The sequence below is a fragment of the Lasioglossum baleicum genome, chromosome 18 (genome assembly GCF_051020765.1).
Source record: "Lasioglossum baleicum chromosome 18, iyLasBale1, whole genome shotgun sequence".
Classification (NCBI taxonomy): Eukaryota; Metazoa; Arthropoda; class Insecta; order Hymenoptera; family Halictidae; genus Lasioglossum; species Lasioglossum baleicum.
In genome coordinates, this window is record NC_134946.1 from 291951 (window position 1) to 310372 (window position 18422).

Below are 18422 nucleotides of genomic sequence, written 5' to 3' on the forward strand. Positions count from 1 at the left end.
GGGAGCGGGAAGCAGCTCAGGATCATTAACCGCTGCTGCGGCTTCAACGGTGCTCGGGTTATCCTTTCCAGGTAGAGAGCTAAGTCTACCTTGATCTTCTTTGGTCCTGTCGGGCGAAAGTCGACTCCTAGATAGCGCCATTCAGCAGTACTTGTTATTTGCGGTATGGCGCTACCCTCCCTCAGATGGAAGAGGGGTGCGGTGATGACTTTCACCTTTTTATCTTTTCCCGACGGGACCAAGGATAACACCGAGCACTTACGGCCGTTGAACTCTAAGCCGTAGCCCCCCGCACGGGCCTCTACCACGTCAAGTGCCTTCTGCATACCCCACTGGGAATAGGCGAATAGGAGCATGTCGTCCGCGTACGATAGTACATTTAGACGACATGTCCCCAGCTGGAAACCGACGTCAGACGGGACACCCTCCAGGATGCTGTCCACCACCAGGCAGAACAGCGCCGGAGACAGCGGGTCACCTTGCTTGACGCCGCGCCCTATGGGGAAGAGCTCCAACCTCTCGCCACGTACCTCGAACATCGTGCTTTATTGGCATATAGGCGGGCGATGTAATTAACTAGTTCGCCCGGCACTCCTGCGTTGTCCAAGATCCTCGTTATTCCTGGATGGCTAACGGAATCCTCCCGACGGCGTCTCCAGGTCATTTTGGGTTACCCCGACGAACACTCTTAGGAAGGCCTGATTGGTAAGCGGTTCCGCTGCCGGGTTCCGGAATAGAAACCGGATTCCCTTTCGCCCGATGGGTTTGTGTTTATCATTTAATGATATTTGCTCTCTTAGGTTACCTCATCTACATAGGATTTCTCTTAGGGCTTAGGATCGACTGACTCGTGTGCAACGGCTGTTCACACGAAACCCTTCTCCACGTCAGTCCTCCAGGGCCTCGCTGGAGTATTTGCTACTACCACCAAGATCTGCACCGACGGCGGCTCCAGGCAGGCTCACGCCCAGAGCCTTCTGCGCACACCGCCGCGACCCTCCTACTCGTCAGAGCTTCATGGAAGACGCGCCTTTAAAAAAAGCTAACGTCAACCTCACTTGCCGCTGACGGCGGAGTATAGGCGCGACGCTTCAGCGCCATCCATTTTCAGGGCTAGTTGCTTCGGCAGGTGAGTTGTTACACACTCCTTAGCGGATTCCGACTTCCATGGCCACCGTCCTGCTGTCTTAAGCAACCAACGCCTTTCATGGTATCCCATAAGCGTCGACTTGGGCGCCTTAACTCTGCGTTTGGTTCATCCCACAGCGCCAATTCTGCTTACCAAAATTGGCCCACTTGGCACTCTGATCCAATATAATCTCGTGACTTCATTGATCCAAGCAAGCCAGAGATCTCATCCATTTAAAGTTTGAGAATAGGTGGAGGTCGTTTCGGCCCCAAGGCCTCTAATCATTCGCTTAACCAGATGAGACTTGCACACGTTCATCAAAAGAGAACGAGCGAGTGCCAGCTATCCTGAGGGAACCAGCTACTAGATGGTTCGATTAGTCTTTCGCCCCTATACCCAGTTCCGACGATCGATTTGCACGTCAGAATCGCTACGGACCTCCATCATGGTTTCCCCTGACTTCGTCCTGACCAGGCATAGTTCACCATCTTTCGGGTCCCAACGTGTACGCTCTGGGTGCGCCTCTTCTCGCAATGAGAACGAGACGCCCCGGGAGTGCGAGGCCGCATCGTAACGCGGCCCATCCTCCCTTGATCGACGCTAAGGTACGATCTTCACTTTCATTGCGCCTTTAGGTTTACATGCCCCAATGACTCGCGCACATGTTAGACTCCTTGGTCCGTGTTTCAAGACGGGTCCTGAGAGTACCCAAAGCAGTAGCGTCGCTGACCGGTAATTCAAAGCTTGGCCAGTCCAAGGACACCGCCTGCTAACAGCTGGTTAGGCCCGGAGCCGGCGCTAGGTCCGTACCATCCGAGTGACAAACTAACCGAGCTTGCGGCGGGCCTGACGCACACACATTCGAAAATGGATTGGTTGCGGCCCGATACCGTCAGAGTACCGTCACGCAGCCGGCCAGGCGATCGGGCCTCTGCCGTGTGCGCACGAAGGCGACACGACAGGCAATAACTCGAGCAGTAGACCGACACGCAACGGGTCGCGACGTTCTACTAAGGGAGAAGTGCACGACTACGCGACCGATCCTCTCCTTCGGGGAGGCGCTCAGTTGCGCACAATACGATTGCCCACATGCACATTGCGCACATATCTTTTGGACACAGCATGATTGGGCACAAGTAGAATCGGACAGATCTCGATTGCGCACAAGAAGAATCGGACACATCTCGATTGCGCACAAATAGAATTGGATTCATCTTTATTGGGCACAGATAAAATTGCACACACGCGAATCGTGCACAAATAGAATTGCTTACAGTAATTTTGAACGCAGACGGAAATGCGGCCGATGGCAGATGGAAATGATGGAAGTGTCAAATCTAGGTTTATGAATTCTTGTGAAGGATCTGCCAAATACACCAAATAGACGAATTAATTTTTGAAGTGTAGAAATGAATGGTTATTGGAGTGTGCAATAAATTTTAGGTTATAATGTTTTTACTCGAAATATGGTTTCGATAGTGTCTGTTTTAAATAAAATTTGTGCAGGAAGAGTACATTAATTATATGTAAATAAATATAACACGTGCCACGGAAAAATTAGTAGATTATTCGATTTTTAATATTAATGTGATTGTGAATTAAAATATTGCCAACGAAGAGCGAAGGACTGAAAAATTACACGACTGTGTAGAATTGATTTCACAGCTCCCGAATAATTCTGTGTGAAAAAGATAATTTAGATAAGTATTTTTTGCTTATAAAATATAATCATTTTTCTGAGTAATGAATACGATACTTTGTGATTTTTTATATGCTTCTTTTACATGTGGTGTACGAAGCAGATCTACTAGCTGAACTATTTTAATTGGAACGCACGAACAGGTCCTGATTATTGCAAAGAAAATGTTCTCACGGTGAGTAATATGTAACTTGTGATCTTGAAAACCATTATATTCTTAGATAGAAAGCATTAATAATTGAAGTTTATACGCGACATATATGATCGTGCTAAATACAATCTGTTTTAAACCAGTTAATCAGCGTGTAATGTCACAGCAACGTTTAGAATGATAACTGTAAATGTATACTGAATTTCCCCAATCAGATGTACCTTCTTTGATATAGATACATAATCCCTTTTACTTGTCATTTTAACTACATAATATGACGTGAGAAGTAAACCTTGCGGTTGAGTTTTAATTCTTGTATTTTAAATTAACATAACTGCTCCGGAATTTGTGCGTGCCAATGTATGAAATAAGTAAAGGAAAGTAAGTAGATATAGAAAGTAAGAAAGCATGTATGTATTAACACGGTCCAACACCAAATTTGTTTTCAATATACTGTTGGATCCTTCTTATAGAGTTTTTTGCGCTGATTCCGAATCTGTCCTTAATTTTTCTCCTATACGCACAGTTTTTGAAAAACATGGCTTTGAAAAAAAAACATATTTTTCAACTTTAAACAAATATTGTGATGTTATTATAAAAGATATTGAATTGTTCTTTACAGCAAAAGATTCTGTAGACTTTCCCGAATACAATGATATCCAATATTAATACATTATGATTATTTAAACATGTTTAAACAATGATTAAAGACGGAGAGACGCCACTTTTGCACCAATTTTTGAGGATATTTTTCAATTTATCTCAAAAAATTATGGTCCAGCGGAAAATCGAACTATACCACGCGATAGAGCAGACTTTTATCTTGAGAAACCACCCTTTCAAATTTGTAACGTCGACGTTTTTTTCGAACCTGAAAGCATAATATCTTCGCCCGACATGAGTTTCCGCCAGTGGCGCTCGGGACGGGATACTGTGCAGCGACGGGATACGGAGCGGCGAACGACCGTTCCGGTGGTGAGCGCCACTGGTGACAACTCATGTCGGGCGAAGATTTTAAGATTTTTTCCGAGAATCCGCTAAGTCTGTTGACACCGCGCGATAAACACACATCTGTCGTCGCTACCGCGCCTTTGCTAACCACGCCGCGTTCCTCACTCTAGTGGTTCAAAGCCCTGTTCGCGTTACGTGCATCCAATATATGTACCCAGCGTTATTGTTTAGTGTATTAAAGTGTTTGTTCATACAAGTCTCGTTATACTCGAATTCACCCACGCCGATTTCCTAATTCCCATCCGATCCGCGAACATTTTGGTCCTTCGAGCCGGAGAGATCGGCGGCTCTTAACGGCGGAATTTGAATCCGAAATCAGTCGTGGGTGAAGACTCTTGTGCCTCCAGCAGCAATAACCGCGTGTGAGATTACACTGCAAATCGTTTACAACATTCAAACGCGTCAGTGACGGTTAACGTTAGTTCGCACTCTGTGTTATCGTCGCGGTCGTGTGTCGCGTCACCTCGTGTTCGTTGCCAACCGTCGCATTTGAACCTGAGTACGTGCAAAATGTCAACGGCCACAACCCTGCTCGCCATGCAATTTGAATTGCATCGGAATATCAGTCGCATTATCACTAACACCAAAAAAAAAGGGATGGCCAACCTCACGGAAGAGTTTATACAAGCCAGGTTGGATGCGCTCTTGCTGAATTGGGATGAATTCCGGGCTAACCATCGACAACTCCACGAGTTATGTACAGCCGAAATTCTGACGCATGAATAATACGCTCGCGACCTGCATTACGAGTGTGAGGAATTGGTTATTGAAACCCAAGCAACACTCTGCCGTTTTCTCAAAGAGATTTCGCCTCACGTCTCCGCCCCGAACAATGAAACCTGCGCACGCGGTACCGAGAGGCACGCGCCGGCAATTTCATCAGTAAAGCTGCGCCGAATTGACGTTCCGACATTCTCCGGGGACTTCAAAGAGTGGCCGCCATTCAAGGCGTTATTTACTTCGCTAGTTTTAAACAATGCGAGTCTCGATGATACCGAAAGATTTCATTATCTGCTCCAGGGCCTCCAGTGTGACGCTCTCGACCTCGTTCGTAATCTACCGGTCGACGGAGAACATTTTAACGGTGCGTGGCAACTCGTCGACGGGCAATTTAATAACACACGCGTCCTTGTTGACAATCTCCTCGAGACATTGTTTTCGTTACCCATGGCTAAGTCCGAATCAGCCGCGGAGTTAAAGAAAATTCGCGGCACCGTGAAACAAGTACTGAACGCGCTCACGGTGCTCAAATGTCAAGTTCATCATTGGGGGCCGTTCATAATATTCTGGGTAACTCGACGCCTGGACGCAGAGTCGCTCAAAGCGTGGGAGCTTCTAATAGCCAAACAAAAGGAGTATCCAGAGTTCTCTGTCCTGGACGATTTTCTACAAGAGCGCATACTCGCACTGACGTCGTACGAAAAAGTAAAAGCGGCCGCGACGACAACGAAACCGCGATCGTTCAGCGCGCTATCACACGCCACCGTCAGCTCTCGAGCCCAGTGCACGTTATGCTCTGCGGATCATTATATCGGAATCTGTGCTCAATATCTTGCAATGACGCCTGAGCAACGGATGCAGTACATCACGCAAAATCGGCGCTGTTTCAACTGCTTGGGCTTCCACTCCCGAAATGTCTGCCGCAATCGGGGTAAATGCATGAAATGCGCTTCTCGTCACCACACGTCGTTGCACGACGCCCCCGCGTCCTCGTCGTCTGTGGACTCGACACCGACAACCGCACCCCCGGTGGAGTCTTCATCTGCCGCTGCCCTCCACGTCGTCCCAGTCGCGTCTTCGGTATCGCTTCGATGTCCGATCATCCTAGCCACCGCCCTCGTTAAGGTGCTGTCCAACGACGGGAGCAGCATCACGGCTCGCGTCTTGCTGGACCAAGGCTCCGAAGTCTCATTCGTCAGGGAATCCATATGCCAGCAGCTGCATCTTCCTCGGCAACATGTGTCCTTACAGACCTACGGCATCGGAGCGGGTCATAATGTGACGACACGGGGCGTTTCTACTTTCGTCATCTCCTCGATGACAGAGCCGTTCACCTGTAAAATCAACGCGTTCATTTTACCCACTCTCACGCATTACACGCCTACCGTGGCCACTGCACATGCAAGTTGGTCGCACATACAAGGACTTACGTTGGCTGACCCATCCTACTTGGAGTCGCAGCCGATCGACATCGTCATCGGCGTCGATGTCTACAGCCGCATCATACGACCCGACATTCGGCGAGGAGCCGACAACACGCCTGTCGCCCAGCTCACGAAGCTAGGCTGGGTCATCTCCGGTCCAGCCGCATCCGGATGTTCCCACTCTGCATCAGTCGGAGTTTCCAGCTTTCAGTGTGGCGTCGATCGGGAACTCCATGAGCTAGTCCAAAGATTCTGGGTCCAGGAGGAACCAAACACTCAGTACGACACGATGCTGACCGAGTCCGAGCGTAACTGTGAGGAACACTTTTCTCTTACTCATTCACGTGATCAAACCGGGCGGTACGTCGTTCGATTACCATTCGTGAAAAACCCTCGCGAACTCGGGGACTCTAGATTGGCAGCGCTGCGTATATTGTTGCGAACCGAAAAAGCACTCGCGTCGCGTCCTCAAGTCCGGGAGAAATATATTGAATTCCTCGAGGAATACGAAAGTCTCGGCCACATGCGCGTAACAACCGATCGCGAGAACGAAGCAAACACCGCGTCCTATATATTACCGCATCACGGCGTCTTCCGCGAAGCAGGCTAGTCATCAAACATCCGCGTCGTATCCAACGGGTCACATCGCACGACGTCCGGAACGTCGCTCAACGAATGCATACACACTGGTCCAAAGTTACAAGAGACTTATCTGACGTCATCTTACGGTGGCGCAGATTTCGGTTCGCGTTCTCCGCCGATGTGGAGAAAATGTACCGGCAAATTCGCGTACATGAAGATGATCAACGCTTCCAACGAATCCTGTGGCGCCGCGAGTCGTCGGTACCGGTTCAGGAATACGCGCTCACTACCGTCACTTACGGCCTCGCCTGCGCCCCGTTTCTCGCGTTAAGATGCATGCGTCAATTGGTCAGCGACGAAGGCAACGATTTTCCGCGCGCGAGGGACATTTTACTACGCGAGACATACGTCGATGACGTACTATCGGGAGCAAACGATCTGCGAACAGCTCACGAGAAAATCCGTCAGTTGCAAAGTATCCTGAGAGCAGGGGGATTTACGCTGAAAAAATGGGTAGCAAACTGTAGTGAGTTAATCCCCGCGGACCAACGAAGTCCCGAATCGGCGAACAAGCGTACGCTGACCATTGATGCACCGCATCGCGCGCTCGGCCTCGCGTGGAAAACCGAATCCGACGCGTTCGTGTTTTCCTTCCAGGCACCAGCGCACGTCCACAGGTCGAAGCGAGAAGTACTGTCGACAATTTCGCAGCTCTTCGACCCATTAGGATGGCTCGCGCCCGTCACCGTACAGGGAAAGCTGCTTATGCAGGAATTATGGATGCAGAAAACGAGTTGCGACGATGAGCTTCCGCCTGAGTTCACGCAAAGATGGGAGCGATTCTGCACGGACCTGGCGGAGATTCGGGAGCTCACGTTAGATAGATGGGTCGGACAACTAGACCCCGATCGCGAAGTCGAAATCCACGGATTCTCCGACGCATCCACGCGCGCGATGGGCATCGCAATATACATCCGCGTCCGAGACGATGACGAGTCGTTCCGCGTAACCTTGCTCTCCTCGAAGTCCTGAGTCGCTCCCATCAAACCAAGGACCGTCCCGCGGCTGGAATTGTCGGCCGCACTTCTCCTCGCGAAACAAGTAGCCCACATCCGCACCGCGTTAGGACTCGAGCGAATACCCGCGCATTTGTGGACAGATTCGGCCGTAGTGCTCGCGTGGATTCGCAGCCCTCCCTCCAAATGGAAGGATTTCGTACGAAACCGCGTCGCTGAGATTCATCAGCTCACACCGCACGCCTATTGGCACCACGTTCCAGGGACTTGCAACCCTGCGGATTTAGCTTCCCGCAGTGTTTCTCCGCGAACACAACTCGATTCCATTTGGTGGCGAGAGCCGGATTGGCTGCGAGAGGGCTCTCCAGCTTGGCCCACGGAAACACTCTATCCCGACTCCCGCATCGACGCCGAGAAACGGCCTGAAAAAACGCCCATGGCACACGCCGCGACTTCGTGGGACTTAATCAATCGGTTCTCGTCTCTCACGCGTCTGCTACGAATAACCGCACTATGTTTCAGAGCTGTGCGCCGCATGAGACAAAAAAGAGCAGATCGCGGTCCTGCAGATTCCTTAACAGTCTCGGAACTAGAGGAGGCTCGTAAGTTCTGGATTCGCCAGACGCAGGCGAATCATTTCATGCCAGAGATTCAGGCGATCACTCTCGGAGTCGCATTACCGAAATCCAGCTCGCTTGTACACGTAATGCCCTTTACTGACGCGACCGGCATCTTGCGCGTGGGAGGACGCCCTCAGCACTCTTTTCTCGACGCAGATCAAAAGCACCCGATGATCTTACCGCGATCTTCAGCGCTTACCTCTCTCGTCATCGCCCAAGCGCATTTAAGGAACCTGCACGCCGGACCACAGCTCACACTCGCGACCTTACGACAATCTTACTGGATTGTCGGCGGACGACAACCGATCCGCGCATTTATAAGCAAATGTGTAACGTGCGCACGTCATAGAGCTCGGCAGTGTGCGCAAATTATGGGACAACTTCCGTCGCGTCGCATCACACCAGCACGTGCGTTCTTACATTCCGGGGTAGACTACGCGGGACCCTTCCTCTGGCGAACCAACCGAAGCCGCGGAGGCAAGGTCCTCAAAGGATACCTCGCGGTATTTGTATGTATGACTACCGGCGCGGTACACCTCGAATTCGTATCCGACTACACGGCAGACGCGTTTATCGCGGCTTATAAGCGGTTCACGGGACGTCGAGGCATTTGCAGCACATTGTCGAGCGACTGTGGCACGAACTTCGTCGGGGCGGACATCGAATTGCGTCGTATGTTTACACGCGCTTCGCAAGAATCGCAAGCGATCGCATACAGTCTCGCCAACCTCGGAACTCAGTGATGATTCAATCCTCTTTCCGCCCCCCACTTCGGTGGCAAGTGGGAAGCCGCAGTCAAATCGACCAAATTTCATATGCGCCGAGTCATCGGCGAATCCCCACTGACGTTCGAGGAGTATGCGACACTGTTGGCGCAGATTGAAACCTCGTTAAACTCGCGGCCGATCTGTCCACTCACTGACGATGCGTCGGATCTCGCTACGCTCACTCCGGGTCAATTCCTCGTAGGCGACGCGCTCAACGTAATTCCTGAACCGGACCTCGCAGACACTCCACGCACACGGTTGTACTGATCGCAACTATTGCGGCAGATCCTGGATCACTTTTGGTCGTGCTGGTCGCGAGAGTACATTCAGCAATTTCACTCGGCATCCAAATGGCGAACGACGTCTCCACCGTTCCGCGTAGGAGACCTTGTCCTCGTGCGAGACGAGCGGACACCACCGGCCAAATGGCCTCTCGCGCGTGTGACCGAACTCCACCCCGGAAAGGACGAAATTACACGTGTGTGCACTGTGCGAACCGCGACTACAATACAAAAACGGCCGATAGTCAAGCTGTGTAGACTGCCGGTCGAAACTACACCCCCGGCGCCATAAAATAATAAAACCGCCTAGCCTCATTGCCGAAACTGCGTCTCGGCAAGGGGGGGAGTAATGTTCCGGCAAACCGTCACTCGATCTATCCGCTTGCCGGGATCGGGACTCGCGATTGACGTCACGGCGTCTAGGCTCCCCCCACTTGTGCTAGCCCAAGGCACCAACGAACACAGCTGATTTCGCACCAGTTCGTAGCACCGAGAATCAGCTGAGTCTGTTGACATCGCGCGATAAACACACATCGGACTCGCTTACTCTGTCGTCGCTACCGCGCCTTTGCTAACCTCGCCGCGTTCCTCACTCTAGTGGTTCAAAGCCCTGTTCGCGTTACGTGCATCCAATATATGTACCCAGCGTTATTATTTAGTGTATTAAAGTGTTTGTTCATACAAGTCTCGTTATACTCGAATTCACCCACGCCGATTTCCTAATTCCCATCCGATCCGCGAACACATGTTTTTCAAAAACTGTGCGTATAGGAGAAAAATTAAGGACAGATTCGGAATCAGCGCAAAAAACTCTATAAGAAGGACCCAACAGTATATTGAAATCATAAAAAAATTTGAAATTTGTTGGACAGTGTAATTAAAGGAAAGATTAAATAAGCAGTGCTGGGTAGAATTCAAATATATTTGTAGAATTATAATATGTAAAGTCTGTCCCAGTTAAGAATAGACTTCGCGAATGACCAGTTTGCGTCGTTCGCTGCGCAGGTTCGCCCTGATTGGTAGTACTCCCAATGCACAACGCATGCGCGCAGTGGCACTGCAGCGACGCCACGCGATGCAGCGCTGAAAACTGCCTCACTCGCGTTATACCAGGTGTCCTGTGTTACACGCATCGCTGCGCATCACCGCCCTCGCTATTTTACCACGTTTGTTTCGCTAGTTTTTCCGCGCTTTTCTTTAAAGTGTTTATTGGCGAAAGAAAATGGACCAAGGAGAGTCATCAGGTGTATCTCCACAGAAGCGGAATCCGAGAGGAAACGTACGTACGCATTGTACATATTAATAATGCATTTCGATTATATATTTGAATTCGAATTTCGAATCTTCGATATCCGTCATTTTGTAAAATGCATGACAATGTAAATAAGATGTTTCTTTAGCTGTTCTTGAATGAATTAAAAATCTTTATTTCAATTTTTTTTCTGTTTTTAGTACGTTTTATCTGGGGAGAAGGAGATGATAATCAACCTGTATAAAGAACTGAAACAGGAAAACGCTGGGGTCTCCTACAAGGCGATGATTGAATCCCTGTCGAAGACGACGGGGATTGGAAAATGTACTGTAAAAAATGCGATAGCGGAGTACAAAAGTACAGGCGCTGTTTCGTCGCCGAATATGAAGAGGCGTCGTTGCAATATTTTGGAGAAAACCTTGGAAGCGGATATTTTGGCCATCAGAAGAAAGGTCCACGACTTTTGGGTACGGCGCGAGGTGCCGAACCTCGATAAAATATTGCAGGCGGTGAATGATGACGAGGAACTCCCGTCGTTCAGCTGAACGAGTTTACACCGCCTGCTGAAGAGGATGGAATTCCGTTTCATCAAAAGGAAGCGGAACAGCGCGCTGATAGATAAACAGCACATTGTCAGCTGGCGGCAAAACTATATCAAGAATATCAGGGAACTGCGCGAGGAAGGGCGTCCAATTTATTACCTGGACGAAACATGGTACAACTGCGGGGATGTTGTCAATAAATTATGGGTGGATACCAAGGTCACTTCCCCGAGAAACGCCGAAGAAAGGCGGCTGTCGACCGGCTTACCTGCTCCCGCTAATAAAGGAAAGCGGCTCATTATCCTGCATATCGGGTCAGAGGACGGGTTTTTACCTGGGGGCCTCCTCTGCTTCGAATCGAAGAAAAACACGGCCGACTACCACAATGAGATGAACGGGGACACGTTCTTCGAATGGTTCAAGAAAATTTTGCCCACGCTGAGAGATAGGGCAGTAATTGTTATGGATCACGCTCCTTACCATAGCGTGATAAAGGAGCCTCATCCAAAACTGATCTGGAAGAAAGCCAGAATTGTGGAGTGGCTGCAGGGTAAGGGGGAAACGATTGACGCGGATCCCGTAAAGACGCAGTTATTAGACATTGCCGAAAAATATAGGCAGCCGGGCAAAATCTATGCTGTAAATGAATATGCAAAAGAGCATGAGAAATTAGTATTGTGCCTTCCCCCTTACCACTGCGAACTAAATCCAATTGAGCTCGCGTGGGCACAAGTAAAACATTATATAAGGACAAGAAACACGACATTTCAATTGGAGAGTGTCCGTGGTCTTGTAAACGAAGCCGTGGAGAACGTGTCCCCCACAAACTGGAAAAATTATATTATCCATGCCAAGAAAGAAGAAGAGAGGTTTCGACAATTGGATCGAACAATTGATTCTGATTTCGATTCGCAGGGAGATTGGATTTCAGAGTCTGAGGATGCATATTCAAACTCGGACACAGAAGATCAGAGTAGTAATTAAATAGCTTGTAAATAGTCTTAATTAGCTTGTAAATAGTCTTAAATAGCTTGTAAATAGTTTTAAATAGCTTGTAAATAGTTTTAAATAGCTTGTAAATAGTTTTAAATAGCTTTTAAATAGTTTTAAATAGCCAATTTTGTCATTTGTACATTTTTTATATATTAATAAACTATTATTAATATACTATTCTATACAATTCCATGCTAACCTTAATCTTGCTAAGCTTAAATTGTCACTTGTACGTTTTCATATTAATATTCTATATAATTCTGTATAATATTCTATTCTCTATGATTTCATGCTAATCCGTTTCATTCCGGTACACCGCGTATATGAAGACTCGCGTCGAGACAGTGGGGAGTGGGTAGTGGAGTGGGAGCTCGCAGCAAGGCGCTGCAATCAGTCGAGCTGTGCGAAGGAAGTCTATTCTTAACTGGGACAGACTTTAGATACGTACACATAAGTTTCTATAACAATAAAAAATGGGAATATAGTAAACTCGACTCTTAACAGTTCTGTTTTTTTTTCATTTACAAATACTTGTTTATAAAGTAAACAATCTGGTTCGTGGATTTCCAATGTGGTGTAAGCATTGGTCTTTGTAAGTTTGACATACGTGGAATTGCAACCACATTATCATAATGTCGTGTTATTTGTGTTTGATCTGAAGTGCCAAATGTATGTTTAGGAATTCTTGTGATGTGTCTGTCGCATGTACCGGGACCAATTAATGTTTGAAGTGTAGAAATGAATGGTTTTTGGAGTGTGCAATAAATTTTAGGTTATAATGTTTTTACTCGAAATATGGTTTCGATAGTGTCTGTTTTAAATAAAATTTGTGCAGGAAGAGTACATTAATTATATGTAAATAAATATAACACGTGCCACGGAAAAATTAGTAGATTATTCGATTTTTAATATTAATGTTGTAACGGTTCTGCTTCCGACGGAGAAGTCGTCGCGGCGTCGTATCCTCTCGTGCTGGAATAACTCGTCGAGCCGGGTTCGTCTACCGGCGAGAGAATCGACTGAAGCTGAAAATGGACGAGGTGCGCGGGACGTGAAATAACGACAACGTGTATGTGTATTTTACGGGCCTCACTGCTCGTAGATTCGCGTAACCTTGTGTCTCATGGACGGTCTTACGGACCCGTGATTCTAGGGACGATCCTTGCGTGATCGTTCATCGCGACGCGACGCGTATTCGTGGACCTGGTGCTTGTACCGGCGACTCGGTTCAGACAGGAGTGGTCGGGAAACCCTGCCACGAGTCGGGAAAATCCCGTGGCGGTTCTACGGTAAATGAAGGGGAAGCTGCCCCTTCATTTAGACGTCTCCGGTAGCTGTCGGAGTTCTCGGGATGCTGCCCGAGAGGTTTGCTCAGGATGCTGCCTGAGCGGCAGAGAGGGATGCTGCCCTCTCTGTTTGGCGTGTATGCTGTCACGCCGGTGGGAACTAGGTTAGGTAGGAAGGTGTTCCTGGGATGCTGCCCAGGCTGGAAAAGAGGCCCGTGCCTCGTTTGCATCGCCTTTTATAGGCGGCGGTTGGTGGTGAGGGGAATGGTGCGGGGAGAACGGATGTGTGACGTCGAGTTTCCGTATCCGTTAAGATGGCGGAACCTCGACGTCCGTTTCCCGCCGAATATGGCCTGGAGCGCGGGGATCGTGCATCGTGACGCGTCGTACGCGGACGACGCGTTCGGTAATCCTCGGCGTCGATCGGTTGTATTCGGCGCGTGTCTAATAGTAACAGGCCTGCACCGTGCAGGTCTGTTACAATGTGATTGTGAATTAAAATATTGCCAACGAAGAGCGAAGGACTGAAAAATTACACAAATGTGTAGAATTGATTTCACAGCTCCCGAATAATTCTGTGTGAAAAAGATAATTTAGATAAGTATTTTTTGCCTATATATATAAAATATAATCATTTTTGTGAGGAATGAATACGATACTTTGTGATTTTTTATATTTTTCTTTTGCATGTGGTGCACGAAGCAGATCTACTAGCTGAACTATTTTAATTGGAACACACGGTCAGATCCTGATTATTGCCATGACAATGTTCTAACGGTGAGTAATATGTATTTAACTTGTGATCTTGAAAATTATTATATTCAAAGGTAAAAAGCATTGATAATTTAACTTTTTATTCTTTGTATTTCTTGAAATATTCATAATATGAAGAATAAATAATAATTATCAGTAGATAAGAAACACTTTTTAATAAATTTTAATGCAAATTTCATCCCGATATCTCTGATGGCTCAAGAGTTATAGTAAAATGTCACGATCCAGCCTGCTGTGTTCGGTCGTCGTATGCTGTGTATCGCGCGGTGCAGCATTCAAATAAATTTTTAACAACGTGCTTTGTTATAACTAATTTTACGGTAAGTTTCTATGTCAGCGATAATATCATCGACCATATTTTCATTTTTATGTTCTTCACAATCATTTGTTTAGTCAGCGACCACCATTTGTTAGTTTACATCTGACGCACGCAACGCGTAGCTAACGAATATCACAATACAATATTGTTAGAATCAATTATATATACTATAAAATGTGTAATCGTAATTTTACCGTGTCGTCAATGTTTTACCAATTTTTTTACATATTGTAAGGAATAAGCCGTATTGATTTGTAAAATATGACACGCGGATAACCATTCGTTGACATATGTGTTTCTCGCGAAAGCTCGTTTTGATCTGATCTTCTTTTTACAATTCCTTGGCAATTACAATTTAGAAATCTTCTGTTTCGATTCTCTATTTTATAAATTTAACTATATATAGGGTTATTTGTTAATACACACATGTACATACATATAATACATACACATCATTCGTACTTTAACCCTATAATATGTTGAATTATGGCTGTTTAAAATTCATTGTATTGCCGATAATATTTTGTTTCTCTCAAAGTAATTATACTGTTAATAGATGGAAAAAATCGCAGGTAAAGTGAAAGGTTCTTTTGTCTTTGTACACAACGATTACGTGTACCATAAAGATCATCGCAGTGAAAATATTTATCGTTGCAACACACGACGCACCACACGATGTTGTGGGGCTGTGATGGTTCTCAGCGATGGGACTATTACGCTATTAAAATCCCACAATCATTCTAAATTGTTTCATAGAATCCAGCGGGAGATAATGAAAAGTGATATGCTTCAACTATGTCGGGAGACATTGATCCCATTAAAAAAAATATTCGATGACATCTGTAGACAGTAATTATTGTACCATATTTTTGAAAGAAACTTTGGACAATATGAAATAGATTTAAAAATTATCAGAAAACTAAATAAAATTCTTTTTTTTGTGTAGGTATCCTATTGCTGCAAGCACATTATCATATAACAGTTGTGACGTTGCCTCTTTTCGCTCGGCTTTCTGACCGGCGAAAGCGGTCAACCCCGAGAATTTACAGTCGCTGAGGACGGGCCGTGCGCTGCCGCGCGGACACGGTCCTCTCGGGACAAATGTGATTGACGAGAATATTCGAAGGGAACACTAACTGAACAATTGTTCGGGCGCCAGGTACTCGGAAGTACCGCACTAAAGGACACCAAACTCTCGTGTTCGCGAATCGAGCACGAGCTTCGACTCTTCTCGCGATCACCGACGGAATTCTAAGACACGAACAGCCAGGAGTTCGGACACGGGGAATAACGGGGACAGCCCTCGCGGCAGGACGGGTCTCGCAGGTCAGAAATAACCCGAGAATATTATGGCTCGAACGAATTTATTCGGTGTCAAATAATAAATTACAGGTGGGCGGCCACGTGACCGCAAACCGGGAGCCTGCGCTCCTAATACACTTTTGGCGATAGATGGTCGATCGCGGAACGCGTTGTCGAGATTTCGCGAACTAGAATAATACGGTACGCCGGTACAATGCAAGTCTCGCGAGAGACGAGAATTCGCGGAACGCAGATGTACGACGCAGTTTCGTCGGACCGTCGCGAGATTGCCGAGCGCGGACGACGTTACTGTACCGAATTCGCTAATTATCGAACGTATCCGTTTCCGACGCGGCTCCTTAAGGAAGACTTCCGACTAATCGAAGGGGAGACTACTCGCCAAGACTCACAGCGTTCTCGGAGAGAACGCGAGCACTAAGCACGAGGCCAATGCCTCGGCTATCACCAATTGTTCGAGGACGACGCGCACTCGCCTCGTCCTCGCGCTAAATATCGAGCCAACACGAAAATACGACCGAGGATCACTTTGTCGACTTACCGTGACGATTTCTCTTAGCCGGGTTCACACGCAAGGCCGGAACTCTCGTCTTCTTCTCCGGACACAAGGAGCACGGGAGTCAACTCGCGTAAAACCACCCGCGACGCGTACAATTATTCAGATGGTCGATACTCGGAATCGAAGAAGCGAGAATGCGGAAATAACTAGAGGGTTATTGTTGCTCGCTCGCTTCGCTCGCTCGCGAGGAGGGTTGTTTTTGCTAGCGGGTAGGACAGCTCTTGCGAGAGGGTTAGTGGTACGCATGGCTAGTAGGGCCTGCAGCTATTAATGTTTTTTTTTAATTTGGAGTGTGACTCTCCACGAGCCACACAAAGAACTTCCCGATTCGTTAGTTGCAGTATATTATCATCATTATTTTTAGTACGTTTTAAGAAGATTATACGTTTTCGTTGCTCGCTTGGTTCCTTGTTATAGCATACTGTTGCAACATACTAATGTTACACATACTAATTGTTGTAAATACTGAATTGTCACCAACATCAGCCAATCAAAGTATGGTTTACTAGTGGCGCCATCTCTAAATGTTGTTCTCTGAATACCATGTTGTAAAGAAACTCTACTAAACTAGTCGTGGCGTAGCACTCTCAAGAAGTAGTTCACAACATGTAACATATATTATTGTACAAGTTTAATAAAACACATAACCAGTTTATAATATTATAACAACATGGTAGCAGAGCGTGGTTAATATTTCAAGTTGAGTTGAATTGAATTGGCTATGTGTTGAATGGGAAAACGGAAAATTGGTTGCTGTTCCAATTTTTCTTACTAAGAATAGCGAGCAAATTAAATTGAGTGCTATTAAATAAATAAAGGTAAAACGCCAAAAAATATAAGTGAAAAATAATACTACATTTGTTAACAATGCTAAAAATCAATAAAGTGTAAAAACAAAATCAGTGCAAATAATCGATGCACAAGGATTCAAAGTGACAACACGCGGCAAGTTTGTAACGGCCGACCACATGGCGTTTTTGAGGTTAGCCACATGAGGCTAGACACATGTTATCCGGATTGGAAACAACCTTTAAAAATCTAGTAGCTGAAGCGGAATCAGACATAAAATTAAGTGATCTCTTAAAAGGCGAAAATTTCGTGTTGAGCAAAGAAATTAGAAATTATCTACGAAGAAGTTTCTTAAAAGTAACCAAAAAGGTATTACTTTTGAAAAGTGATATTGAGTGCAATATAAAGAACAAAGAGTTAGAAAACATGGCTAGGCAAGCTAAAATTGACGATATTAGTATTCCAGTATTCGATGGAGCAAACTTCAAAGGTTGGAAGTTTAGATTGCTAACTCTGTTAGAATATAAAGAGTGCGACGTACAAGCAAAGAGAACAAGGAATGCAGATGAGAATGAAGCAGCCTGGAAGAAAAGCGATTTAAAAGCAAAAGCGATACTGATAAGTGCAGTGTCAGATAAACAATTAGAGTATATTAATGAATGCGCTACAACAGTGGTCCCCAACCCCCGGTCCGCGGACCGGTAGTGGTCCGTGGAGCAAATGGTACTGGTCCGTGGATCAAATGGTACCGAGCCGCCCAAGGAACTTTAAATTATTTCCATTTTATGAAGGGAGACTTCAATAGAAAGCCGAACATAGAGAAGGACAGAATGAAATAAGGATCGGGTGACCGAAGCGTGTCGCCGTCGCCGGCACAGTTTAAAGGCCCGTGCGTCATTACAATGTAACAATTTTAACGTTGTACATTTGTAAGAGAGTAAATGCTCGAGGAGGATTTGACAATAGTATTTATTTCGACCTTTCAATAGACTGTTCCGAAAAAGACTGAGTACTCTTCGTACGGCGTTGCCCACGAAGCCTCGGCCGATCGTCTTTTATACATTTGTTTAACGGACATGATCGTCCTTTTACACACGTGCTGCTCATTTATTTAACAGACATTCACTTGTTTAACGGACATTCACACACACACTCACACATGCATACCCGTCTCTATCCTACACATTT

At 46.6% G+C, this 18422-nt stretch overlaps 2 protein-coding genes across 2 annotated transcripts; both read left to right on the top strand.

Annotated features, from left to right (window-relative positions):
- The first annotated feature begins 4587 nt into the window (after positions 1–4587).
- On the top strand, positions 4588–9095 carry LOC143218185 (uncharacterized). Its single transcript, XM_076443228.1, has 5 exons — positions 4588–4687; positions 4769–6739; positions 6872–6973; positions 7165–7711; positions 7769–9095. The coding sequence occupies exons 1-5, from the start codon at positions 4588–4590 to the stop codon at positions 9093–9095; spliced, it is 4047 nt and encodes a 1348-aa protein (XP_076299343.1).
- Positions 9096–11224: 2129 nt separating this feature from the next.
- On the top strand, positions 11225–16595 carry LOC143218186 (uncharacterized). Its single transcript, XM_076443229.1, has 2 exons — positions 11225–11926; positions 16446–16595. Exons 1-2 carry the CDS (start codon positions 11225–11227, stop codon positions 16593–16595), a joined length of 852 nt encoding a protein of 283 aa, XP_076299344.1.
- The last annotated feature ends 1827 nt before the right edge of the window (positions 16596–18422 follow it).

Bases quoted from the DNA above. Each gene is read 5' to 3' on its own strand.
- LOC143218185 (XM_076443228.1), top strand. From the start codon at position 4,588: ATGGCCAACCTCACGGAAGAGTTTATACAAGCCAGGTTGGATGCGCTC. The intron at 4,688-4,768 runs GTACAGCCGAAA...TTGAAACCCAAG, and splicing joins TCGACAACTCCACGAGTTAT to CAACACTCTGCCGTTTTCTC. The intron at 6,740-6,871 runs GCTAGTCATCAA...ACGGTGGCGCAG, and splicing joins CGGCGTCTTCCGCGAAGCAG to ATTTCGGTTCGCGTTCTCCG.
- LOC143218186 (XM_076443229.1), top strand. From the start codon at position 11,225: ATGGAATTCCGTTTCATCAAAAGGAAGCGGAACAGCGCGCTGATAGAT. The intron at 11,927-16,445 runs GTAAAACATTAT...GATTTCTCTTAG, and splicing joins TTGAGCTCGCGTGGGCACAA to CCGGGTTCACACGCAAGGCC.